The sequence below is a fragment of the Sminthopsis crassicaudata genome, chromosome 1, assembly GCF_048593235.1.
Source record: "Sminthopsis crassicaudata isolate SCR6 chromosome 1, ASM4859323v1, whole genome shotgun sequence".
Lineage (NCBI taxonomy): Eukaryota > Metazoa > Chordata > Mammalia > Dasyuromorphia > Dasyuridae > Sminthopsis > Sminthopsis crassicaudata.
Genome location: NC_133617.1, coordinates 499,902,457 through 499,926,475, shown reverse-complemented (window position 1 = coordinate 499,926,475; position 24,019 = coordinate 499,902,457). Strand labels below are relative to the sequence as shown.

Genomic DNA, 24,019 nt, shown 5'->3' with positions numbered 1-24,019 from the left:
CTTTGAGAGAGAAAATATTTTCCCTTAATCAGCTTTGATTTTCAGCACACTGAGAATTTAATGACCAGAAGTTTTATTTGACAAATGACAAACCACAACATATTTAGGGGTCCTTAAATGAACTAGGGCAATACCATACCAATGTCAGATGTTGGTAGTTCTTGACAAATGACAATTGTGAGGATAACAAACAAACAAACAAAGTTTTGACAGTTCTTTTCCAAATAAATTTCTCTGAATTTTTTTTTGGCAGACTTTGGTTGAATATGGAGCAAATGTTACCATGCAGAATCATGCAGGAGAGAAACCCTCCCAGAGTGCTGAGCGACATGGGCATACCATGTGTTCCCGTTACCTAGTGGTGGTAGAGACATGTATGTCTCTAGCATCTCAGGTTGTGAAGCTAACCAAGCAACTGAAGGAGTGAGTTTTATTTTCTTTTCAGTAGAAAAAAAAAATAGATTTTTCTGATTTGCCCACAAATCTGAAGAGTCAATGAAGTGCCTTTTCCTTTTACAGGTCATATGGCTAATTTCTATCATCTATTTTGTTTTTGTGTGGTTTATTCTAAGGAATAAGGGACGAGGTGTGTGATTTCACTTACATGCGGAGCTACTTGGTGAAGAAAATCACCGCATAAATATCAGCTAAAAGTTTTTCTGCAATTTTTAAAAAGTTGAACCTGAGGCCAAAAAATGTCTGTGACTTGCCAAGGTTTACTGATTCCAAGCTTTCTTTCTGCTTTATCACATCTTACATAGGCAAATAAAGGGCTGCTAGTGCCTTAATTGTTTGTGTTCAAATCTTTAAAAATTCAGAGAAACAACTTTGTAATATACAAATTATTCTGGTGAGATTACAAAACTAAACTGAAAGAAAAATTTTCCATTCTCTTTATCCATTAGTCTTTTTTTTTTTACATTGATGGGGTGAGTTTAAATGCATACTGATTTTCTGGCCACAATTAAGAATATTTACTTAAAATTATGGAAGCATACAACTTCAGCTTTTTTTCTTAATATTATTTTATTTTTTCCAAATATGTGTAAAGATAGTTTTCAACATTCATTTTTGTAAGATTTTGTATTCTAAATTTTTGTTTCTCATTCTTTTATCTCCCCCCTACTCAACATAACAAACAATCTTATATAAGTTAAATATGGGCAATCTGTTTAAATATATTTTCATATTTGTCAAGTTGTAGAAGAAAAATCAGACCCTCAGAGAAAAAACATGAGGAAAAAATTAAGCAAAAAAAATGGTGAAAATACTATGCTTTGATCCACATTCAGTCTCCACAATTCTCTCTCTGGATACAAATGGCATTTTACATCCCAAATCTATAGGAATATATGTAATAATTTTAAAGCAGTAATATAAAGGAGAGAATGCTATGCTTGAAATCAGGAAGAACTAACTTCAAAATAGCTGTGTAACTTTTGGCATATCAGTCACAACCTCTGTGTGCTTCAAACAGCTTTCTAGAACTTATCAGTTTCTTATACTACAAATCAAAAATATCACACTACCAAAAATATCTTTATTCTTCTTTAATTGAGTGAATAAATTCAAATGAGGAAAAAAATACAAATTATCATTTAATATTTAATTAAGCTAATTTTAGCTAGGTGAACTAGATAATCTAATAAATTATACATATATATATATATATACATACAAGAATACAAAGAGCTTTCCCTACTTAACATTAATTGAATTAATTACTTGAATAATAATTCATGACTGAATATAAACTTTTAGAACTGGGAAATGAGAAATTCTGGGAGCCATTTGAATAGCAATGAGAATTAAAGCTATGAGAATGGTTATATATCACCAAAAATAAAAGTATATAATGAGGGACAGGGACAGAACTCTGGGAATAATTACACTTAGAAGTCAGAAAGACAGATTATAAACTCTCAAAAAAAAAAAAAAGGAATACTCAGACAAATAGGAGTTGAATCAGAATAGAACATTGGACTAGTGATTGTGCTTTTTAGAATTTCATGCATAAGTCCACTTGGCAAATGCATAAAATAATTTATCCCTTCCTTTTAGTAAGATAGGGAAGAAAAATAAGCTTTAGAATTTTAGAAAATTTTCTTTAATGTCTCCTTTAGACTGATCCTCAAAGTACATGACACATAGAAATCACCTACTAAAGAATTCAGGGATGCCTTAAGCTTTTTTTTTTTTTTCAAATGGCCCAAGTTCAGCAATTTGGTTACAAGCTTTTATCAATGGCCATAAAATATATATGCACACTAATGTTCTGCAGTCCTTTAATTCCCCTCAGATCTTGTTGGTGAGCACAGCTTAATAAAAAGTATTTAAGTGAATGTAGCCAATGCTATGATTAATCAATAATAAAGTCTCTATGTTGACCCCAGGGCCTTCTCTAGATGAATTGTTTTATTACAGTATGCTGTAGTCAGGTTGGGGAAATCTGAAGTGACTTAAAGGGTTCGGTTTAATGGGCATAGCTTTAGTCCCTATGGCCTTATTTTTTTTTGATCTTTTGCATGAGTGCTGAAGTTGGCTATCTCTTTCCATTAGCTCCCTTAGACCCCATAAATAACCTCGCATGGAGATGGAGTTGGGGGGAGGTATCAAGGGAAAGGTAGGACTACTACTTTTCCTATTAAAAGGGTTGATGGAAGTCCAAACAAGGGGAAGGGACTAGAGACAAGAGAAAGTACCTATGTGGCTATTATTTTTCTACTAGCTGTCCATCCCCCATTCATCTAAGCCTATTTAAGGCACACAACTCATAAATCAGTTTGAGGATAGACCAGGGACCTCTTGTTCACAGAGAAGATTTTAATACATGAAAGGATTAGGATCAAGATCCCTATGGAGCATGGGGACTCTCAATTTTGACACAGGATTAAGTGGACCAGGTTCAGCTTGATACATACCAAGTTTTCAATGTGCAATATATCATAGTAGGCAATAAGATAAATAATATTATCTTATTATACTCTTTAGCAATTCATAGGGAAACTTAAATTTAAGGATAACTACTTGGGAAGGAAATTTGTGAGGAAACTGGACCTAGCAAGAAGTGGTTAAGATAAAAGAGATACAGGAATGAAAAGATAGGGAATATCTGTGTGGGCTTGGGAATAGTGTTATATAGATAAAGAAAGTAGAGTTGTATTTGGAAGTACATACTGACCTCCTTTAGTAGGGTAGATATTAGAATGAAACTACCAAATATTTATATCCTGTAGAGTCTGAGTAGCCTTGAGGCATTAAAGATTAGATTTACCAGAATGGGGATGGAGGGACAAGATGTGGGGGGCAAGAATTAAAAATGAATGGAAGCAATAGATTGAAATGGTATTCTTCAGTTTTGCCAAAATCTTGATGCATTAGCATAGTGTTTTTTCCATCTTTGTTTTTTCTCCATTTGTAATTAACTAGATTAGTTCTTTTTAAATGTTCTTTTTTAGAGGGGAAAATTGAATAAAGATTATCATTCCTTCCTAAGGTTTAAGCAGTCTCTTTAGATGCCATGTTACTACTCAACACAATTATCTCTGACTATTTCTTTCAAAATCACAACCTCCCAAGAGCTACCTAATAAACCCTTTGAAAGCAGATCTAAAGCTCTCTGTATCACCCACTCATTACAAATTCTTCCTAGCAAGCCTCTTGTCTATCACCACTCAGCAATACTGAAAGGATTTGGAGAGAAAGCATTATCCTTTAATGTTTTCTCTGACCTTCAGTCCTTTCTGTAACCAATTAGGTTTTCACCTTTGGTCAACTTCAGCTGCAGATGGACTTGACAGAATAAATGAGAGAAAATGAGAATAAACCCATACTTTTTACTTAATCCTTCATTACTGAGATAAACTCAGGCTCACCTACCTCCAGAGAAGAATATTGCTGTGGAGTTGTGATTGTTAAATTAGCTTTCATGGCACTAGCCTTGGGTAACTATTAATTGATGTTCACATAAATTGGCTTTATAACAGAGAGAAAAATGATCTCCAAAAAGACAGAGTCTAAAATTAGCCACTAGGAAAGTGAGAAAAAAAAATTCTTCCCCAGGGAAGGCATTCGTGTTATAGAGAAGTGGTGTAGGAAAACCACTGGATTTGAATTAGTAGGTTTGGACTCATGCCCTGGTATTATTTACTAACCTTCAGAAAGTCACAGACAAATTTAACACCAGAAAAGACCGTAGGGATCATCTAGTTCAAACCCCTCATTTTGGACAAAGGGAATTTGAATTTATGTTCTCTTCCCCCTTATGATACATTGACCCTCTTTGAGCTGGTTTTCTCATTTCCAAAATGGAGCACCTATTGTGTTATAGTATAAGAATGAGGATCACTTATTTCTCAATTAAATCAAGCAGAAATATCCACTAGGTATGAACAAGACCTAGATGTCTCTAGTGACTATCCTTCACCCCAGAGTAAACGTATTTAAATAAAATATATTTACACTAGATTTGATTGAAAAAGATACACTGGAGGAAATGAAGTGATTCTACACAGAAATTGTATGTACATTATCTGAAGAAACATCTTTGTCTTCTGTGGGTTTTATATAAAACAGAAAGCCTGTTCAAGACCTCCAAGCTTAGGAGTCTCTTGCAGTGTAGAGAGGAGTATAGCTAAACCCCTCAGATAGAATTTCTGGAAAGATGGATAGAGATCCTCCATCATCTCTCTACCCATCCTTAATGAGAGGAAGATTTTGTGACTGTCAGAGGGCTGTATGATTTATACTTTTCAGCAGTATCCTAGCAATGTTTCTGGAACAACAAACATCGGTGACAGTATCTGCATTGGGAGTTGAGAGCACATTGGACACATTAAAGAAAAACAAATTCAAGACTTAACTGTGAGTGGCAAAACCATGCTAACTCAAGGAAAAAATGTCTAAAGTGACTCTGTACGTGGAATTGTAGTAATGGTCTCTAACCTACCTTTTATAGCAACTATATTTAAAAAATAAAAAACAATAAGACAGCAAAAAACTACTACATATCGAGGAGTAACTTCATAAATATCCTACCAAAGAAAAAAAAAAAGAAACCAGATATAGAAACCAGTACCTATGAGTTAACCCTTTGCCACATGTGGTTGGTGATTTTGAATCCATTCCCATTGGACTCTATAAGTAGCTTCAGAATACACCTAAAATAATAATCATTACTTGGTATGACTTTTTTGCCACTTACTTTGCATCATTTGGACTATTTTCACTTCTTTTGGGAGGGAAAGGAAGCAATTGAGTTTAAATGACTTGCCCAGCATCACACAGCTAGTAAGTATCTGTGCCTGGATTTGAACTCAGGTCCTGCTTGATTCCATTTTTTTCAGTACTGATTTATCAGTAGCCTCTGACTCTTCCTGCTCAACAACATTCAGTCTAGTTCATTTAATTCAAACACTATATTTTATGATAGTTAATATGATGTAAGAAAACTGTTCACAGATTGGTTTGACTTTTTACAACCAGTGGCTGTTTTGTATCTCTTAATTTAAAGGAAGTTTCTGTTATCCCTTTTGTAAAGGAATGATATGATTTAGCATAATATTTTCCTCTATATGAGATAATATCAATTAAAAAAAAGTTTAAATATTATTTTTTTTAAATTTCAGGCAGACAGTGGAACGTGTCACATTACAGAATCAGCTCCAGCAGCTTTTAGAAGCACAGAGATCTGAGGGCAAGTCCCTCCTTTCTTCCCCCAGGTAATAGCAAAAAATGTTGGTGTTTGGAATTCTGTTGTTTTGTGTTGTTCACAAGAAGAAGTCCTGTAGGACTCTTCATAACCCTAGTTGGGGTTTTCTCAGAAAAGATACTTGAGTGTTTGCCATTTCTTTCTCTAGCTCATTTTACACATATCAAACTAAGGTAAAATAATTGGCTTGCTTAGAGTCAAGACAGTATCTGAGGCTATATTTAGTCTCAGGAAGATGAGTCTTCCTGATTTGGGGTCCAGCATTCTGTCTACTGTGCCACTTAGTTGCCTCAAAGCCTTACAGACATTTTATTTAAAATCCCTATTCTCTTTTTTGTTCTTTACTTTTTAAAAAATTACCAGGGCAATTAAATATTCTTGGAAAGAAGAAAGGAAACAGTCTTTGAAGCTATCAGTCTCTCTAGTTACCATTTTTAAAAGTCAATAAAAACTCCAAAGTTTGTACTATATCATTTCAGTCTTAAGTTTGTGATGATTGAAAATTTCCAAAAGACAGTTTCTGAGTAAAATATAATTAATTTTATTATCTTTGTGGAGAAAACAGTCAACAAAATTGGCTGATTGTTCCCCTCCATAAGCAAAGAGACTGAATCTATTGAACCTTCTGTATTCATAAAGTTATTTTGAAAAGGGGGTGCACCTGAAGATAAATCAACTCTGACTGGTTAACAAGTAATAAAAGAATGAATATAATAATGAGAGGTGAGCTTATTCCACCAAAGATTTTGAGGTGAATAACACTGAGCACCTAATCTTGGTTATAGAGACTTATCAATATCCATAACACTGGTCTATAAAAGATAGAATCTGCATTTTCCCAGAGTAAATGCAATGGGCAGAAATCTATCCATTTCCCTAAACTTGGGATTTCTTTATTGACTAATTAGATCTTAACTTTCCTGGTTAGAAAAATCCTGCCCAAGATTTCATCCTCTGATTGATTTCTAGATGAGGAAATAGAAAAGGGAAAAAACTTTGGTCTTAACTCAGTGATCAATTATTAAAGACAATTAAACAAATTGTATTTGTTTATAATTTTTATTATAATACAATTGCAATTGCAATTACAAATAAAACAAATTAAAAACAATTGAACAAAAATACAAAAGAGAAATAATATTTCTTGCAGGTTGCAGAAAACAATATTTTTTATTTTGTTTCATTTTTTATGCTGAAGGGTCAAATGAATAACTAGTATTATGATATTTTGACCACATATTTTAAAGTAATTTTCATTACTTTACTACTAGATGTCCTAAACATGAATCATTGTGATTTATAAGCAAAATATCACACCTCTTTTTTCTTTTGCCTTTCTTTTTAGTTCACCATCTTCACCAGCTTCTGGAAAATCCCAGTGGAAGTCAACTGATGCAGATGAATTGTGCATAACAAAAAATAAGCCAAGCATTCAAGATGGGATTCAGGTTCTTGGAAGCATATCAGCCTCCAACCGTACCAAATTCAGGGCAAAAGATGAAGACTCAGATAAAATCCTTCGTCAGTTACTGGGGAAAGAAATTTCAGAGAATGTCTGTACCCAGGAAAAGCTATCCTTGGAATTCCAGGATGCTCAGACTTCCTCAAGGAATATGAAAAAGATTCCACCAGAGAAGAGAGAGCTGAAACTTGCCCGATTGAGACAACTGATGCAGAGGTCACTGAGCGAGTCTGATACAGATTCAAATTCAGAGGACCTCAAAAATACTCCTGTGCGAAGGACTGATAAACCAAGGCCCCAGCCCATTGTAGAAAGTGTGGAAAGTGCTGAAAGTCTACACCTGATGATTAAAAAACATACCTTGGCCACAGGGCGCAGGTTTCCTTTTAGCATCAGGGCCTCTAAGTCTGTGGATGGCCATAGCCCATCCCCTACTTCAGAAAGTAGTGATCTGGACTTAGAAACCCAATATGCAACATCTGGGAGTACATCTCAGGGCCAGTCACCTGGGGACATCACACACTCTACTCCTGACAGTACTACTGCTCAAAAGATTGCTACTAGCCCCAAAAGTGCCCTCAAGTCTCCATCTTCCAAGCGCCGAACTTCCCAAAACTTGAAACTTCGAGTAACCTTTGAGGAGCCAGTGGTGCAGGTGGAGCAAACTGAGCTTGAACCTAATGGGGAAAAGGACAAAGAGCGGGGTAAGGTCCTTCAGCGACTTCCCCCAAACAATGAGACAGGTGACCAACTGAAAAGACCTTTTGGAACTTTCAGGTCCATAATGGAGACACTAAGTGGCAACCAGAACAATAACAATAACTATCAGACAGTAAACCAGACCAAGACCTCATCAACACTACCCTTTACCTCACTAGGAAGGAAAGCTGCAGACGCCAAGGGAAATTCAGTGAGCTCTGCTAGCAAAGGAAAGAATAAGGCAGTGAGTGTTATATGGAAAATCTCTTTTACTAATTAATGTCTTGTTTCTTATTCAGCATGCAGCAGATTTTTGTCCTGTGTCACATTAAGGGAATCTTTAAAGAATTTGATCAGAACATAAGTAGAGAAAAACATAACACTGAATTCATGGTTTGTTTTTATAAGTTTTTATGTCTTTTTTAGCAAATATTCTGAAAGAGCAAGTAAATTCATCAGAAATCAGATTCAGATTCTCCAGTCTAGTGAAATGGCTTGATTCCAGGGAAGTTATGAGTTTTCTTCCCTAAAATGTCACACATTCAATTTATTTCCACAAACATTTATTCAAAGCTTTTTGAGTGCAGAGCAGCAGTGATAGCTGCTGGAAAAGATACCAAACTTAGATAATGACATTTCTTAAGTTCATGGAGCTTATAATCTAAATTGCCTATCCATGAAAGCTATCTTCTTGATACCAATTGCTCCCTTATATGACCAATTGATTCTTAAGTCCAAACAATGAGAACACAAGTAGAAATCTATTTTTAAGGAATAGTCTACCAAACTTAGGTATAACTTTTGAGGAAATAAATATATAGATATACTCCCTCATTAATATATTCAATATGTATTAATAAATATACAATTATGAATACTATATTTTATCATATTATTTATTTTATATGTATTGTTATATAGATATGTGTGTATATATACATAAATGTATATATTCCTAAAGTGCCTGAATTAATATGGCATTGCAGTAATGATCTCCAACCTGAATTTTAGAGATTATGTTAAAAACAAATATGTTTTAGCACAGAGTATCCTAAAAGTTTTATCTCAGTTCTAAGCAATTTAAACCTAATAAGTTAGGGCTTTAAATTGCACTAAGGCTTTTGGGATACATTATTGTGTGAGAATAGATTCTTATTATACATGTTTTGTTGCAGAAGAGACTACAGAGAAATAAAAGTTTGAGATCTTGAACATTCTGTTAGAAAACATTCTCCCAACCCGCTGTGTATTTCCCCTGAAGAGGGACAAAAAGCTAAAATGAAATTCAAGCAAAACAACCAATTTGTAATAACAGAAAGTCTAGAGAGCACATACAGCTGAAATCAGCCAGACTTAATTTGAGATTCTGGTACAGAAACTTATGCTGCCCACATTCACCAGAGTTGTACTTCATGTGGTATGAAATCAATCCACTAGTTAGTATTTTACCTTCTGTCTTATCCTTGATCAATTTGGTGGGAGTGCTAATGAGAACTGAAGTGTCCTAAGTCTAAAGGTAACAGGGGCACCAAAGGGGAGATACAAGGAAGAAGTAGGTAATCAAATGATCTAAATAAATCTCTAATTGAATAATCAGATCCTGAATAACTGAATGTTGGCTTTCCAAATTATTGTTTAAGCCAAAGGATTACTAAATTTGTTAGTAATGAATTGAACTACATTAACTGTTATTCTAAATAATCCATTGGCTGTAGCCTGGATGGTCTCTTAAGGTGAACATTAGTACATCATGTGGTATTGTCATAGTAATGGAATTTTTCTTGGATTAATAATAACACATTCCTTGAAATAGTCTCAAACAGACTTTGGCCTTTATCTAAATATTATATCAAAACTTAAGTCATTTTAAAATTATATTTATCCTAATAACTTCTAGGTTTGTGTCCCTTGGTAGCAAATAATAAAAATCTCCTCTTTACAGTGTGAAGCATGTTCCTCCTGCCCTTTCAACTTTGTGTATCACATTCAAATCTCCTTGAGTTTTGTGCATGTGCTCAAATCATTGCATGTTTTCACTGACTTTGACATTATACTTCTCTAGGGGACTCACAGCAGCAGCTGTACCAATCTTTCCTCTAACTTGCTGCTTGAAGAACACCTGCATAACTATGCATGGTATGTGCATCATGAAATGAAATAACCCACTTTTCTTTTGCTTAATTTTGAATTGCATGAGCTCTTAACAAATCTTCCTGGTCCTCATTTGTTCAGAAGCCGGTGCCAGAGAAAGGTCGATGACAACCATATCAGTCCCTCTAAACAAATGTATAATTGCCTATCAAGTTTTGATCAAGCTTGAAAATGATCCATCAAAGAAGCTTAGTTGAGGCCGTCAGCAGGCATAGGCGGCACAAAAGCAGCCGGGTTCGTAAATCATCTCTGTTGCTTAGTTGCATTTGGCATAACTTTCAGTCTCTGATGAAAGGGAGTCAAGGGCCAGATGAGTATGGAAATTAAATTTCCTGTCGTGCACAAAGTAAGCCAGCCTCGAGTCAGAACTAGAACTTTCAAAAAAGGCAATGTTTATTTGATTGCCAATTAAAGATTGGAAGTGTTCTTTCTCACCATGATGCTATCTTAAGGAGCAGCAAGACCTTTGTTATATTAAAATGTTTGTTTTTTCCAATTTTTTTTTCTGGATCATTGATTTTAAAGTTGTAGAGTGCTTCCAGTAGGGAAACTTCCTGTACTAATGTAGATCCTCAACAATTCTGCAGTTTAGTCTTAAAGTTACCTGGGGTACTAATTGACTTGTTCAAGGTCAAGCAGACAATGGGTGTCAGAAGTAGGACTTAAACACTGGTCTTCCTGACTCCAAGGCCAGCTCCGAAGGAATCCACACCATAATACTTAACTTCTTTTATTTATATTAAGATAATGAATCAAACTATAAAGCTATAATTCTGGAAAGGGATCTCGGAAGTCATCTAGACCAAATTATCTCACTATTTTTAAACAAGGAACTTTGTCTTATTCTTTGTACTCTTTGATCCAGTGACGGCCTCCTGCTGTTCCACAAGCAAGAAACAATTTCTTACTTTGCACATACCTTTCTAGTCATACTCCATACCTGGACATTTTCTCTTCTTCTCCAACTACTGACACTGACTTTTTTAAAATCCCAACTGGAATTCTATATCTTTTATTGAAAGCCTCCTTCTGACTCTAAGTATCTTCCCTCTGTTAATTATTTCCTGTTTATCCTGTATATAGTTTGCTATATATTTGTTTGCATATTGTTTCCTTGTTATTTTGTAAGCTCCTTGAGAATAAGGACTATTTTTGCCTGTTTTTGTATCCCCAGTGTTTTTAGCACAGTGCCTGTTACATAATAGATGATTAATAAATATTGGTTGATTGACTGAAGCTGCCGCTAAGCATACAATCAAGAAACATTTATTAATCACAATGTGCCAGGCACTTTTTATAATAAAAGAGAAAAATATCCCATAAGAAATATTTGTAATCAAAAGTCATATGTTCTTATAAGAGTTGAGATTAACTCTTCCAAAAAAAATGTTTGAAGGAAAGAAAAATGTTTACAATTCTATTCTTTGTGACTCTGTCACCTCCTGGTGTCTGGAAATCCAGAAAACATTCATTGTAGATCCAACTCCTTGGAAAAAGGCCCAGTTTCTCTATATCAGCAGAAATAAAGAGAGATATGAAGGGCAAGGGAGGGAAGATAAAGCATTTCCCAGACATTATACATCATTCTCTATGCTAAATTATTCCTCAGTTCCCATCTGGACTCTTGATTCTTAAGGGATTCATTTCAGCCTTTAAGCTTCCTTTTACTTAGGAAATTGAAGGAATGGTTTTCTCATCTCCATAGTTGGAACTATTAGAGAAGGATGAGTTAGAGTCTTATGACTGAATCTTAAACAAAAGAAAGAATTTCCCAAGCTTGTTCTTAGAATCCCACTGAAGGAAAGGAAACATTGCCTTAGTTAGATACACAGTAGAGGAAGCTTCGTATTCCAAAATGAAATGTAGATTTTTCAGAGAAGTTCAAGCCAGAATGGGGAATTGAGAAAGAATAAATCAAATGATTAATTCACTTTTCAGCTTCATTTTTGCCTGTGAACACCTGTCCAAGGCAGCAGGAAGAAATATCTACTCTCTATCCTAGTAATGTGCCTCAGGCCTAAGGGCCTCAGATGATAGCTAAAATGGCTGCAGTTAATGAAAGCCTTCTGGATTTCCATAGTAAATTTTTTCTGAATTAAAAAAAAATTCCTATAGATTTAGAAAGCCAGAACAAGACATGTTACTGTTTTCTCATGACATGGCAGTGGGCATAAATAATGTATGAAATACCACCTAATTTGGTGATTAGCTTCATTTGTAAGAGAAGAAAGGGAAGCTGGAGAAAAGCAGCTTTCAACTTTGGAATTCCCTAGAATTAAGCCCAATCTATAGTCAATCTAGTGAAAATCTTTACTGTGCTCATGAGGAATTATCAGTGGGAGACCCTGTGCCAGGAGTACACTTGATTTGGACTTGATGTTCCCACAAACATCTCTATTAAAAGAAGAAATGGATACTCTATATCAAACTATTAAAAGGATGTGAATACATAATTAAAAGGAATGTCAATTCCAAGGGGATGTTTTTGTTTGTTATTTATTTTTCTAAATTTTTCACAGCTTGGAAAAAGAGGGAAATTTTTCTCTTTACCCTTTAGAATTCTATTCAATTTTACAACTGAATAACTACAGTATGATTCAATTGTAGAGAATGGCTTTTACAATGAGCAAATAAATCTTTTTTGTTTTGTTTTTAAAAGAACAAGTTAGCTTTGTAATATTACAATTTGAAAAGAATGTTGGCAATTACTCTTTTCTTCAAATACCAGTGAAACATTGATTTAATACACTTTAAGTCAGTCTGTGACCTATAACACATTAAAGTGAGCACTAATTCCTGTTACTTATAAGTTTAACATTAAACCTTGGCCACTAGACTTCTTTCTACCTTGAAGGAAGAGCTTCAGTGTCATGTGCAAGGATTTAATATTCAAAAATCCCTCATCTCAGCACCAAGAAGTTAATTGTGCAATATTTTCAAAGGCATTTTCATTAAGCAGTAGGCATCATGAGGTGCAATCAGTTTTCCTGCCAATAAATTAACCACGCTAAGAATCAGGTATCCAAAGCTAAAACTAAGGCTATCCAGAGTTATTCTTAGATTTCAAAGTCTGATCAGTAGTAAATTCAAGAAAGGGGTGATAATTTGAGGGCATCAGGAAGTCCTCTACTGATATACATGGGGTTCAGAGTTATACTTACATATAAATATATGTAATTATATTAATAATTAATATATATTAATAATTAATATTAATAAATATATGTAATTAAATGAATATGTGTGTATACACACATATTCATTTAATGAGAAGTATTGTGAGAAAAATTCAATAAAAAGTAAATAAAATATAGTGGTTTGGGGAGGGTCATGGAAAAGACTAGAATGAAGGCATGGCTGAAATATCTTTCCCTTGCATATTTTAGGAAAAGTATCATTCTCAAAAGGTGACACCGATCCTACTGAACAAGCTTGTCTTTGCTTTGATAGCAACATCAAATTGTCTGATAGAGGTATTTGGTGATAGTGACCCATTTTTAAAAATTCTTAATTGAGACCCATCTAGTGTAACTACTGTCCCGTATTTCCATTAAATGTTTTTTTCCCCCTTAATATTAGACTCTTCAAAGACAAGAAAAAAGAAAATCTGACGCTAGACATCTACATCACTTCTCCAAAACCCTCAACTGGGGCATTTTTTAATTCAACATCACCTTAGGTCTATCATCTACAACTTCTAAATCCATAATCCTTTCTAATAATCACTGATGATAATCGAATAATGATCCCAAGACACTGGAAGAAATACACAGAATTGTAGACTCAAAGAACCTTCAAGTTGGAAGGGACCTTAGAAGGCATCTTCCAATCTACATTTGAATAAAAAAAATCCCTCTATAACTTCCCCAACACATGGCTGTCCAGCCTTCACCTAAAGAATTTCAAGAACAGATAGTTTACCATCTCTGAAAATGGACCATTCCATTTTTCAAAGTTTTAATTTATTATTTTTATTAATATTATTATTATTATTAATATTATTATTAATTTATTCCAAAATCCTCCCATGCTGATCTGGTCTTCCTACTATCTCCACATTGTTTTTAGCTTCAGAAGTCTCCTTTCCCTCCTGAGGAATGGGGATCAGGACATTATAGTTTGTCTTTGGGCTAAAAGTTAAAAAACAAAAGTATTCATTGTGTCTCTCCCTTATGCCAAAATCCATGCAGTTAAGTCTGACTTTATACATAGATTTCCACACACTTATCCACACAAGCACTGTCAGGCTGCCACAACATCCCTTCCCTACAATCCCTTATGAAGGGACTGTAATTGAGTCACTTATCTTTTCTAAAATTCTAGTCTATAGGAAGGAGTTCAGTGAGACTGTGTCCAGTTACATCCTTAACGAGGTGATTTTACACAGATCACAGCTACTTTACTGAATTTCATTGAAGAACAGCTGTCAACAGGAACCAAAAGGGGTGGTAATCTTTCCCTCCATTTGTGCAGATTGCAGTACTTCTCCTCCAAACGATTCTTGTCCGTGTCTATGAATAAATCATATTTTATGTCTGTTTGTGAGGAGTCCACCCAATGTGTCTTCTTGTATTTCTCTTGCAAATGCATGAGTACCAGACAAGCACAAGGGTGATCTTATCTATAATCTGTTGCTTTCAAAAGAGGCACAAGATTATATATGTCTTTTTCTTCCAAAATATGTATCGCTCTGTAATCTTTAATTAGTAATATAATATCTTTTATTAGTAAAATATTCCAATCCACTATGTCTCTCTCTACTGTCCCTTGGGGATCCTGAAATTCTGATTTCTCAGGTCCTTGATTCTCAGTCATGTGGTGTTATAGAGGGAAATTAGTGTTGAAAAGATCGGGTTTATTGTCAAGGCAAAGCTTGAAATCATTGTGTAGCAGTTTCACAAACACAATCCAACAATATCTTTATTAATTATTATTAGCCTATTCTCTGTGCACCTGTAGCATCTTTCTAAAATATAGATTTATACACTATATATACTAGTGAATTATTTCTGTGAATTTCATGTCATACTTGACAAAAGACTAATCTTTAAACACTTGTTATTTCCCAAGTTATTAATTATGCCAAACTCTTGAGTAATTAAGGTTTCTTTAGGAAGTTCTACAGTTTTCTGGGGCATAATGCAATAAACATAATGTCAAGTACCAATAGGAACATTTGGTGAACTTTGCTGACTTTAATAAGGAATCCCTATTCTACCTGAATTTTGCATTCTCTATGGCGCTGGCAAACTTATTTGACAAGCATATACTTTGTTGTTTACTTCAATAAGTATTTATAATCATACAATTGTAGAAGAAAGTTCTGTTGAATCAGGAAATTTTCTATGATTTTGACAAATATATGTGTGGAAAGCAAATCTTAAAGTCTTTTTTTTACTCTCTGTTCCTCTGACTCTTGTTGTCTCTGCCTATGAGTGTCTCTGTGTCCCTGTTTCTGTCTCTCTCCTTTTTTATTCTTTTTTCTTCTTTTCTTCCTCTTCTATTTCCATTTCTGATCTGGTCCAGTTTGTTAGTTAGCCTGGAGCCTTCCTTCCAATCCTCTAATCCCAAGGGTGCACCATATTGGCACTGAAATTGGTGAGGATATCCCACTTGCTTTTGCCACTTTTTAGTACTTTAAATTCAAGTGATCCATCAGTCTCAACCTTCTCAATAAGAAAGATTATAGGCCTGTGCCACCATGCCCTGCAGGTGATTTTTCCTTAAAAACTATTAAAACTGTTCTAAATGGCTCAGATGATTAAAGACTTACTTTTTGGGGCAGCTAGGTGGCGCAGTGGACAGAGCACCAGCCCTGAATTCAGGAGGACCCGAGTTCAGATCTGGTCTCAGACGCTTAACACTTCCTAGCTGTGTGACCCTGGGCAAGTCACTTAACCCCAGCCTAAAAAAAAAAAAAAAAAAAAAAAAAAAAAAAAAGACTTACTTTTTGCATTACTTCCTGGTGACAAAATATGAAAGCCAAGGCATGAGTAGCAATAGGCATCAAAAAATCATGGAAGCTATTCTTAATTGGATCAATACTGTATTATTGAAGAATTTTCTTTTTTGCTCTGAATCTCCTACTGTAATTACTAACTAAAATTCCCTTTTGTAAAATGTCAATCTTGAATTTGATGTATAACCCCTACCTATGTCAGCTCTGTCCTATTCCAATGGGAGATAATTTTTTCAGAAGAGAGCCTTGAAGGCTGTATTTTTTCTATCAAACTTTTTTTGTTCTGACTTTAACAAATATCTTAAATAAAATGATCATTTCCATATACATACTATAATAAAATAATTGGAATTATACATGATCCTATATATCTCTATTATGTAAAGCTTGCTTTACTTTTAGATAAAACAAATTCAGTTACAATTTTCAAAAGTATTCTACTTATCCACAATTCTTTCAAGACTTCCTCTTTTTCTGTGCATTTTAAAGAGGATCATTTAATCATCCTCTTTCTTATTTTAATTTTAATTTTTACTACATAATCCTTGCCATCCTTTTCTTCACCCCAACTTCCACATGAGAAAGAAACAAAACCCTTATAACAGATATGTATAGTCACAACAAAAGTCAGCCATGTCCAAAAATTTTATCTAAGTGTGCATGTTAAGTCCATCAGTATTCTGTCAAGAGATAGATAATTATCAATTCTTTGGAAACTCTGGTTAGTTATTGTTTTGTTTTAGACTTCTTTATCTTTCAAATTTGTTTTTCTTTATAATGTCACTATAGAAATCATTTTCCTGGTTTGCTTTACTCTGTATCAGTTCAAACAGCGCTTTCTAAGTTTCCCTGATACCATATCAATTTTTAATTGCTTATGACACAATAATATTCCTTTATATTTATATATATATATATATATATATATCATAAATTGTTTATCTAGTTTTCTATTGATGCTCATCTTTCAGTTTTTAGTTCTTTGCCTCTTTAAAAAGAGCACCTATCTGTGCACATACCATTGTAGTGGTATCACAATTCAATGATTTTTTTAAACTAGATCCAATTTGTTTTTTCATGATAGTTGCATCAAGAATCCATAGTTCCACCAACTATTCATTAGGGTGCCTCTTTTCCAAAAAAGACCTTCCCAACAATTACCATTTTTCTTTTTTTGTCTTCTTTCCCAAACTGATAGGTTTGAGATAGAATCTTGGATTTGCTTTAATTTGCATTTTTCTAAACATTAACAATTTTTAAGCATTTTTATGTTTATTGATAGCTTGAATTTCTTCTTTTGAAAACTATCTATTGGGACATCTAGGTGGTGTAGTGGACAGAAAACCAGCCCTGAAGTAAGGAGGACCTGACTTCAAATTTGTCCTCAGACACTTAATAATTCCTAGCTGTGTGACCCTCAATTGCCTCAGGGGACAAAAAATACTGTTCACACACTTTGACAACCTCTTTCCTGAGGAATGCCTCTTGTTCCCATAAATTTGAATATATCCCTATATATTCTAAATATGACTTTTATAAGAGAAACTTGTTGCAAAGATTTCTCTCCCCAATTATCTGTTTCCCTTATAATTTCATACATTAGTTTGTGTGAAAACTTTTAAATTTTTATGTAATCAAAACTGTCCAATTTATCTTCTGTGATCCTCTCTATCCCTTGTTTGGTCATAAATTAATCAAGAACCCTAACTACATATGTGAAAGGTATTGCCTTTGTTTTCTTCTAACTCATTTATGTTCTCACTTTTTCTTTCTAAGTTTCATATTTATTTGGAACTTGTCTGAGTATATGGCTTGAAGTGTTATTCTATACCTAATTTCTACCTGACTGCTTTCTAGTTTTCCCAGCAACTTGTGTTGAATAATGAATCCCCTTAACTCCGGCAGCAGGAGTTTTGAGATTTAGCAAACACAATGTAACTGTGTTCCAATATTTTTGTAAATTGTTATTTGATTTGTCCAGGTGATAAGTCTCTTTTTTAAACTAGTACGAAATAATTTCAGTTATTATTGTTTTATGGTATAGTTTTTTATCTGAAACTGCTAGACTTCCTTCTTTATCAGCTTTTAGCTACTTAATATTCTTGATTAACTTTTTTTGTTCCTTCAGATGAATTTTTTACTAGCTCTATAAAAATATCCTTTAGTAATTTGAGAGATATAACATTAATTGAGTAAATCAATTTGGTAATATTGTCATTTTTATTCTACATGTAGGGCTTACCTATGAGTAATTAATATGGTTTCAATTATTTACACCTTTTTAAATTTCTGTAACAAGCTTTTTATAGTTGTATTCAAATTGTTCCTAGATGTGTATTGGTAGAATCCCCAATATTTTACCTATTGTAATTAATGTGAATGGAATTTCTCTTCCCATCCCTTCCTGATGGGTTTTATTGGTAAGATACAGAAATGTTATTGATTTATATGGATTTATTTTCTTTCCCATAATTTTCTAGAGCTATTATGTTTTATTTTCATGTTCAAAACTTTATTATTATTATTATTATATAGCTTTTTATTGACAAAACATATGCATGAGTAATTTTTCAACATTGACCCTTGCACACATATATAGTATCTAGGATATGCTATAACACATTTAACATGTATAGGACTGCCTGCCATCTAGGGGAGGGGTGGGAGGGAAGGAGGGGAAAATTCAGAACAGAAATGAGTGCAAGGGATAATGTTGTAAAAAATTACCCATGCATATGTACTGTCAAAAAAAAGTTATAATTATAAAATTAATTTTAAAAATAGATAAATGAAAAAAAGAAACCTCCAAAAGGGGTCATGAAGACTCATACAAGACTGACATTAATTGTTGAAATATATATATATATATATATATATATATATATATATATATATATACACACACACACACACAGTTTGTAGATATATATATATATAAGCATTTACACTATCTATTGACACACACATGAATATTTGTATATATGAAATTCAATAGACAGCATTTGGATATACACATATGTATATACATATATGCCTATATATACATGTATATATCCATGTATCTACACATATGCCTATATATACATGTATATATCCAAATATCTACATATATGTATGTGTGGTGTGTGCATGTATGTCTATATGTAATTCAGGGTGAAAAAAAACCAACCTGTAAGTATTATGCAGCATGAAAACCACCAGAGGTTCCTCTGATCTATTTTATATAGTAACAGTGCAGATAGGTGCCATAGGTGTATGTTTGTATTAATATGCATGTACAATCTTTAATTGCATGAGGTTATGAATCAATAAAGAAGTTTTTCACATAGAAAAAAACAAACAAAAAAATTGACCCTTGCAAAAACTTCTATTCCAACTTTTCCCCTCCTTCAATCCACCCCCTTCCCTAGATGGGAATATGTTAAATATGTTAAATACAATTTGTGTATACATATTTATACATTTATCTTGTTGCACAAGAAAAATCAGATTTAGAAAGAAGGTAAAAATAACCTGGGAAGAAAAATGAAAATGCAAGCAAACAACAACAGAAAGAATACAAATGCTACATTGTGATCCACACTCATTTCCCAGTGAGCTATTATGCTTTAAAATTAATTTTCCATTTATGGTTGATTCTTTGTAGAGAACATTGTATTAGTTTCAAAAAGTTACAAATTGGTTTCTTCTTTAATTAATTTTGCTTCCTCAATTTCTTTTCCTTGTCTTATTGTTATAGCTAGAATTTCTAGTATCATGTTAAATAGTAATTCTGAGAATGAACACCAGTGTTTTATCCTTTTCTGTTACATATAAATCTGTTTTGACTTTTTCTACTTGCTTTTTATCTAATTTATCCTAATACTTTTTAGTATTTTTAACAGAAATAGACATTATATTGTCAAAATTAAGCTATTTTATTATTTTTAGCATTAATGTGGTCTGTTATGTTTATAATTTTCATAAATTGAAACACATTTGCATTCCTGGTAATAAATCAAACCTGGTGTATATTTTTAAAACATATTAATATAGACTTTGTTAATATTTAATATTTTTCCAGTGATGTTCATTAAGAGTAGTCTATATTTTCTTTTTCTGTTTTAATCTCTTAGCTTTAAATTTTAAGACTACATCTGTGTCATAGAATTTGGGAAGATCCCTTATTTTCTTACTTATATGTAAAATAAGAATTAATTTGTTTTTTGAATGTCTGGTAGAAATTACTTATAAATCTACCTGGCTCATTCTCTTGTAGCTTCACTTAAATTTTGACTGACTCCTTCACTGTTTTCTTCTTCATGTCTCTGTTCTGAACTTCTACAAGTTGCTGGTAGTCTTTTGTGAAATCCTAGAACAAATATATAACAGTTTATAACGTTTTCTCTTTGTTTTTTTCAATCATTGTTCCTTGTGCATTTTAAAAGCTTTTGCCAGGGTATTTGTGAGTCATTACTGCCATTTTTCCATAATTCTTCTGTCAAATGCTATTTGCTCATTTTTGATCAACAGCAAGCACAGGGATCTTGAGACCTTTCAGTCATTTGTGTTACTATAAATATGTGGCCTTTTTTATAATATTTTTTGTGAAAGCTCCATTCTCATCAAAAATATCCTCATTTTACATGTACATTACTCTCAAGAATTTTTAGATGCAAAAAATTTGATATTTTCTTTATTTCCTTTTTTTCCCAGAAACAACAAAACCCATGATTTTTTTTTCCAAATCATGCCTACTTCTCTTTCAGATATATTTAGAATCCATCTTTCACCATCCTCAAAATTGTGTTGCCTTGAGCACATAAATCTTCTTTATCTATTTGGTCTAGTATAGTTGCTCAAATACAAAATATTTTTGTTTTCTTGCTATTTCTACTTCTGCATGAAGTATGCTGAAGACTATAATGCTAGAGTTTAAATGTGATTGTTCCTCTGTCATTCATGTAGAAACAGGTTTGTTAGCGATCCCTTGACTATTCTTTCTCCTTTTTGTTCAATTTGTTGTCCTTTCAGGTTCGTTTTTAAATGCTCACAAACTATTTGACTTAACTGGACCTCTCACAGAATTATTATAAGCTTGTTTTTCCTTCATTGATTCTTATTCTTCCTTAGAGCAATACTATTCATAACTTTCTGCAGTGTTCCTTCATAAGATTTTATAAATGAGTTTATATTTTAAATGATGTTTCCTTGGCTGCTATAGCTCTCTACCTAGCAAAGAGAGCCAACCTTTCTAGGCAATTTCTAGATTCTCTTGGCTCTCTGGGTGATTGTTTTATTTTTTGTTTATTTAATATTCATTTCCATGTCTTTATTTTATCCATTACTCATTTTTAATGTCAATAGCTTGTTAAATAGAAATGTTGAAACTTTGTTAATTGCACATTTTCTCTTTTTTTCTTTTAATTTGACATTTCTTTTCGTTGTTATTTTAACAAGTCAATGTTCTCATGCTTTACAGAGAGTTTCAGGTATCCCATGAAAGATTTCTTATTGCTTTGGCTTTCAGGATAAAACAGAATAATAGCAGCTTCACTGATTTCTTTATTTGCCTCTTTGAGAAAAACCAATGAGTCATCCTTTGATTTCACTGCAATTTCCTTCTATTTTCTGGAATTATTTATAGAGAGAATGTTCTACATGATACACTTTGAAAAGCTGCAGACATTGACTCTCTGGTCTTTACAACATTCTTCTGAGAGAAACAGGAAAAATGTTCATATTCCCATTCTATCAGTGAAAACCCTGAGGCTCAGGGGAACTTAAATGACTTGCCTAATATTGTTCCATTAATAAATTGCAGAGATTAGACTTGAATCCAGGTCTTCTGCCTCCAACACTAGTTATTCTACTGTACCAGCTTTTCTGATTAATGACTCACATTTACCAAACAGTTTAAAATTTGAAAAGTATTGTTTCAAATTCTTCTTAACCTGGTCCCTTTCTACCTTTCCAAGCTTCTTATAATTTTGTTTTTTTCCACCTTCTCTGTAATCCAGCCATGCAGTGCTGTTTGCTAATTTTCACATATCTTATCTTCCATGTCTAGAATAACCTCTTCACTTCCCCCACTAGTTCAAATGCCACTTTCTACAGGATACCTTTTTTGGACCCCGCAGATGACCCGGTGTGATAGAAGCAATATCTTAACTCTTCCTTCCCATACAAGTTAGGTTGATTTTTTTAATCAGCCCTAGAAATACCATACAATGAACTCCTCAAAAGTTCGTTGACTCTAGAGTTAAAGACTCATACTGCTGGTATCACTGCCTCATCACAAGAGTACAAAGCAGCTAGAGACACAATTATACTTGACTGGTGGAACACAATGGATGATTCAAACAAAGAGATTTCACTCAACTGAATTAACTTAAAGTGTCCTCACAGCCCATCCTTGTTGAATATCCTCCTCCTGCTATGACTAAGTAAATGACTCTTTATGAACTACTGGATTGGGATGACCTATTGAGTGTCTCATTTTGTTTCAATTATTAAACTTCCAAGGCCTGAATCAGGCCCAGCCCACAACATCCCCAGATCTCTAAGTTTTCTCTTTTATGTTGTATCTGCCTAATTATTTACACATTGTCTCACATACTAAAATATAATTCTCTGAGGGCAGGGACTGTTATTGTCTTTCTTTGTATCCACAAACTTAGAGCAGTGCCTGACTTAATACATCCAAGTTGAGTAATTGATTGCCAATTCTCCCACAATGTGAGCCAGGTTTCCTTGCGAATTTAAGGCTTCTCCAGTGACTTTATGCCATGTAGACATGTCTGAGTACTTCTGGTTTCAGATAGATGTAAGAGACTGCATTGTTACTCATATCTGACTTGAATGTTGATGGAGCTGGAATTCCTGTCTATAAAGTTGGAAAAGTATTTCTAAGACTTAGTAAAATATGTATTGTTGCATAATTCTTGATTCCTTTCAAAAAGGAGAAGTTTATATGAAAAAGCGATTTGGTCACTGAAACATTTACTGTGCGGTTTATATGAAGACAATGAATTTACATTTGAGTCAAATTGGTTTGAGCTCAGGATAATTTGGTAACAAACATAACCACACATTTACCTAATTTTTGCTATGTGTATTCTTTTCTCCTCAGGCATACTGACATAAATCAGAAAATTGAGAAATCTCAAAGCAAAGAGAGTGTTGATGAGCCAGAGCTACAGGAACTCTTCTTGTAATCACACCTCATCATGTCTTACTGCTGACCTTTGGATATAGTTGGAAATCCCTTAAATATCCTTTGGGGAAACAGGACCATGAAAAATAATCCTCACCAGCAAATGAATGGATTATTAGAATGCCTTAAATTTGTAGCAGTTAGACTATATAAGAAATTCTTTTTTACACTATGTGTATATATAACTTTTTAAAGATGTATGGTTTAAAGGCATGACATAATTTTTTTAAACCATGTAAAGGCTACAACAACATTACAGACTGTTCATCTGACCACTGATCCCATTTTGTTTTTATCAGGTGCATGGGTATATAAGAATGCTAATTGGTCTTCCTTTTCCCAATGACATAAATTGTTTGGGCTCAGGTCCTTCAAAACCAGTGATTTTATTTTATTTTTTTGTCAAGTATAATTTGTCTGTCATTTCTATTTTTTGTAAAAGGAAATAAAACAATGTTAACAGCCATCTCTAATCTCCGAGTGCCTCCCTTTCCAATAAACTTGTAATATTTGTATTTCGAAAGTACTTTTAGATTATTTCAATTTTTGACATATCAGTTCAATCCAACAATACTTTTTAATTGTTAATTTTCATTGATCTCTTTTCTTTATATTGCCTTCATTGCTGAATTATGTCCCTGCCACTTCCCAGCCATTTGATATAATAATGACATTATTATAAATATGTACATAAAATAATATAATGATTATAATAATAATATAATGTAATTTAATTTTAAAAAACAAAAACAAAAAAAGGAGGTTGACCAAACCAATCTACATATCAGTCAGGTCTGCATTTCCTATGTTCCATATCATAATACCTGACTTCTACCAATAGGG

At 33.4% G+C, this 24,019-nt stretch overlaps 1 protein-coding gene across 2 annotated transcripts in view; it reads left to right on the top strand.

Moving 5' to 3' along the window:
- Positions 1-23,699, top strand: part of SNCAIP (synuclein alpha interacting protein) — a 213,240-nt gene extending 189,541 nt beyond the window's left edge. Inside the window, exons 8-12 of one of the 2 annotated variants that reach the window (XM_074281510.1) lie at positions 254-423; positions 5,628-5,720; positions 7,056-8,115; positions 9,934-10,007; positions 23,093-23,699. In XM_074281510.1, coding sequence (XP_074137611.1) covers positions 254-423; positions 5,628-5,720; positions 7,056-8,115; positions 9,934-10,007; positions 23,093-23,177 — 1,482 coding nt within the window. In that variant the 3' untranslated portion in view covers positions 23,178-23,699. The remainder of the gene's footprint in view (positions 1-253; positions 424-5,627; positions 5,721-7,055; positions 8,116-9,933; positions 10,008-23,092) is intronic. The other variant, XM_074281511.1, reaches the window with a different exon arrangement.
- Positions 23,700-24,019: the final 320 nt, after the last annotated feature.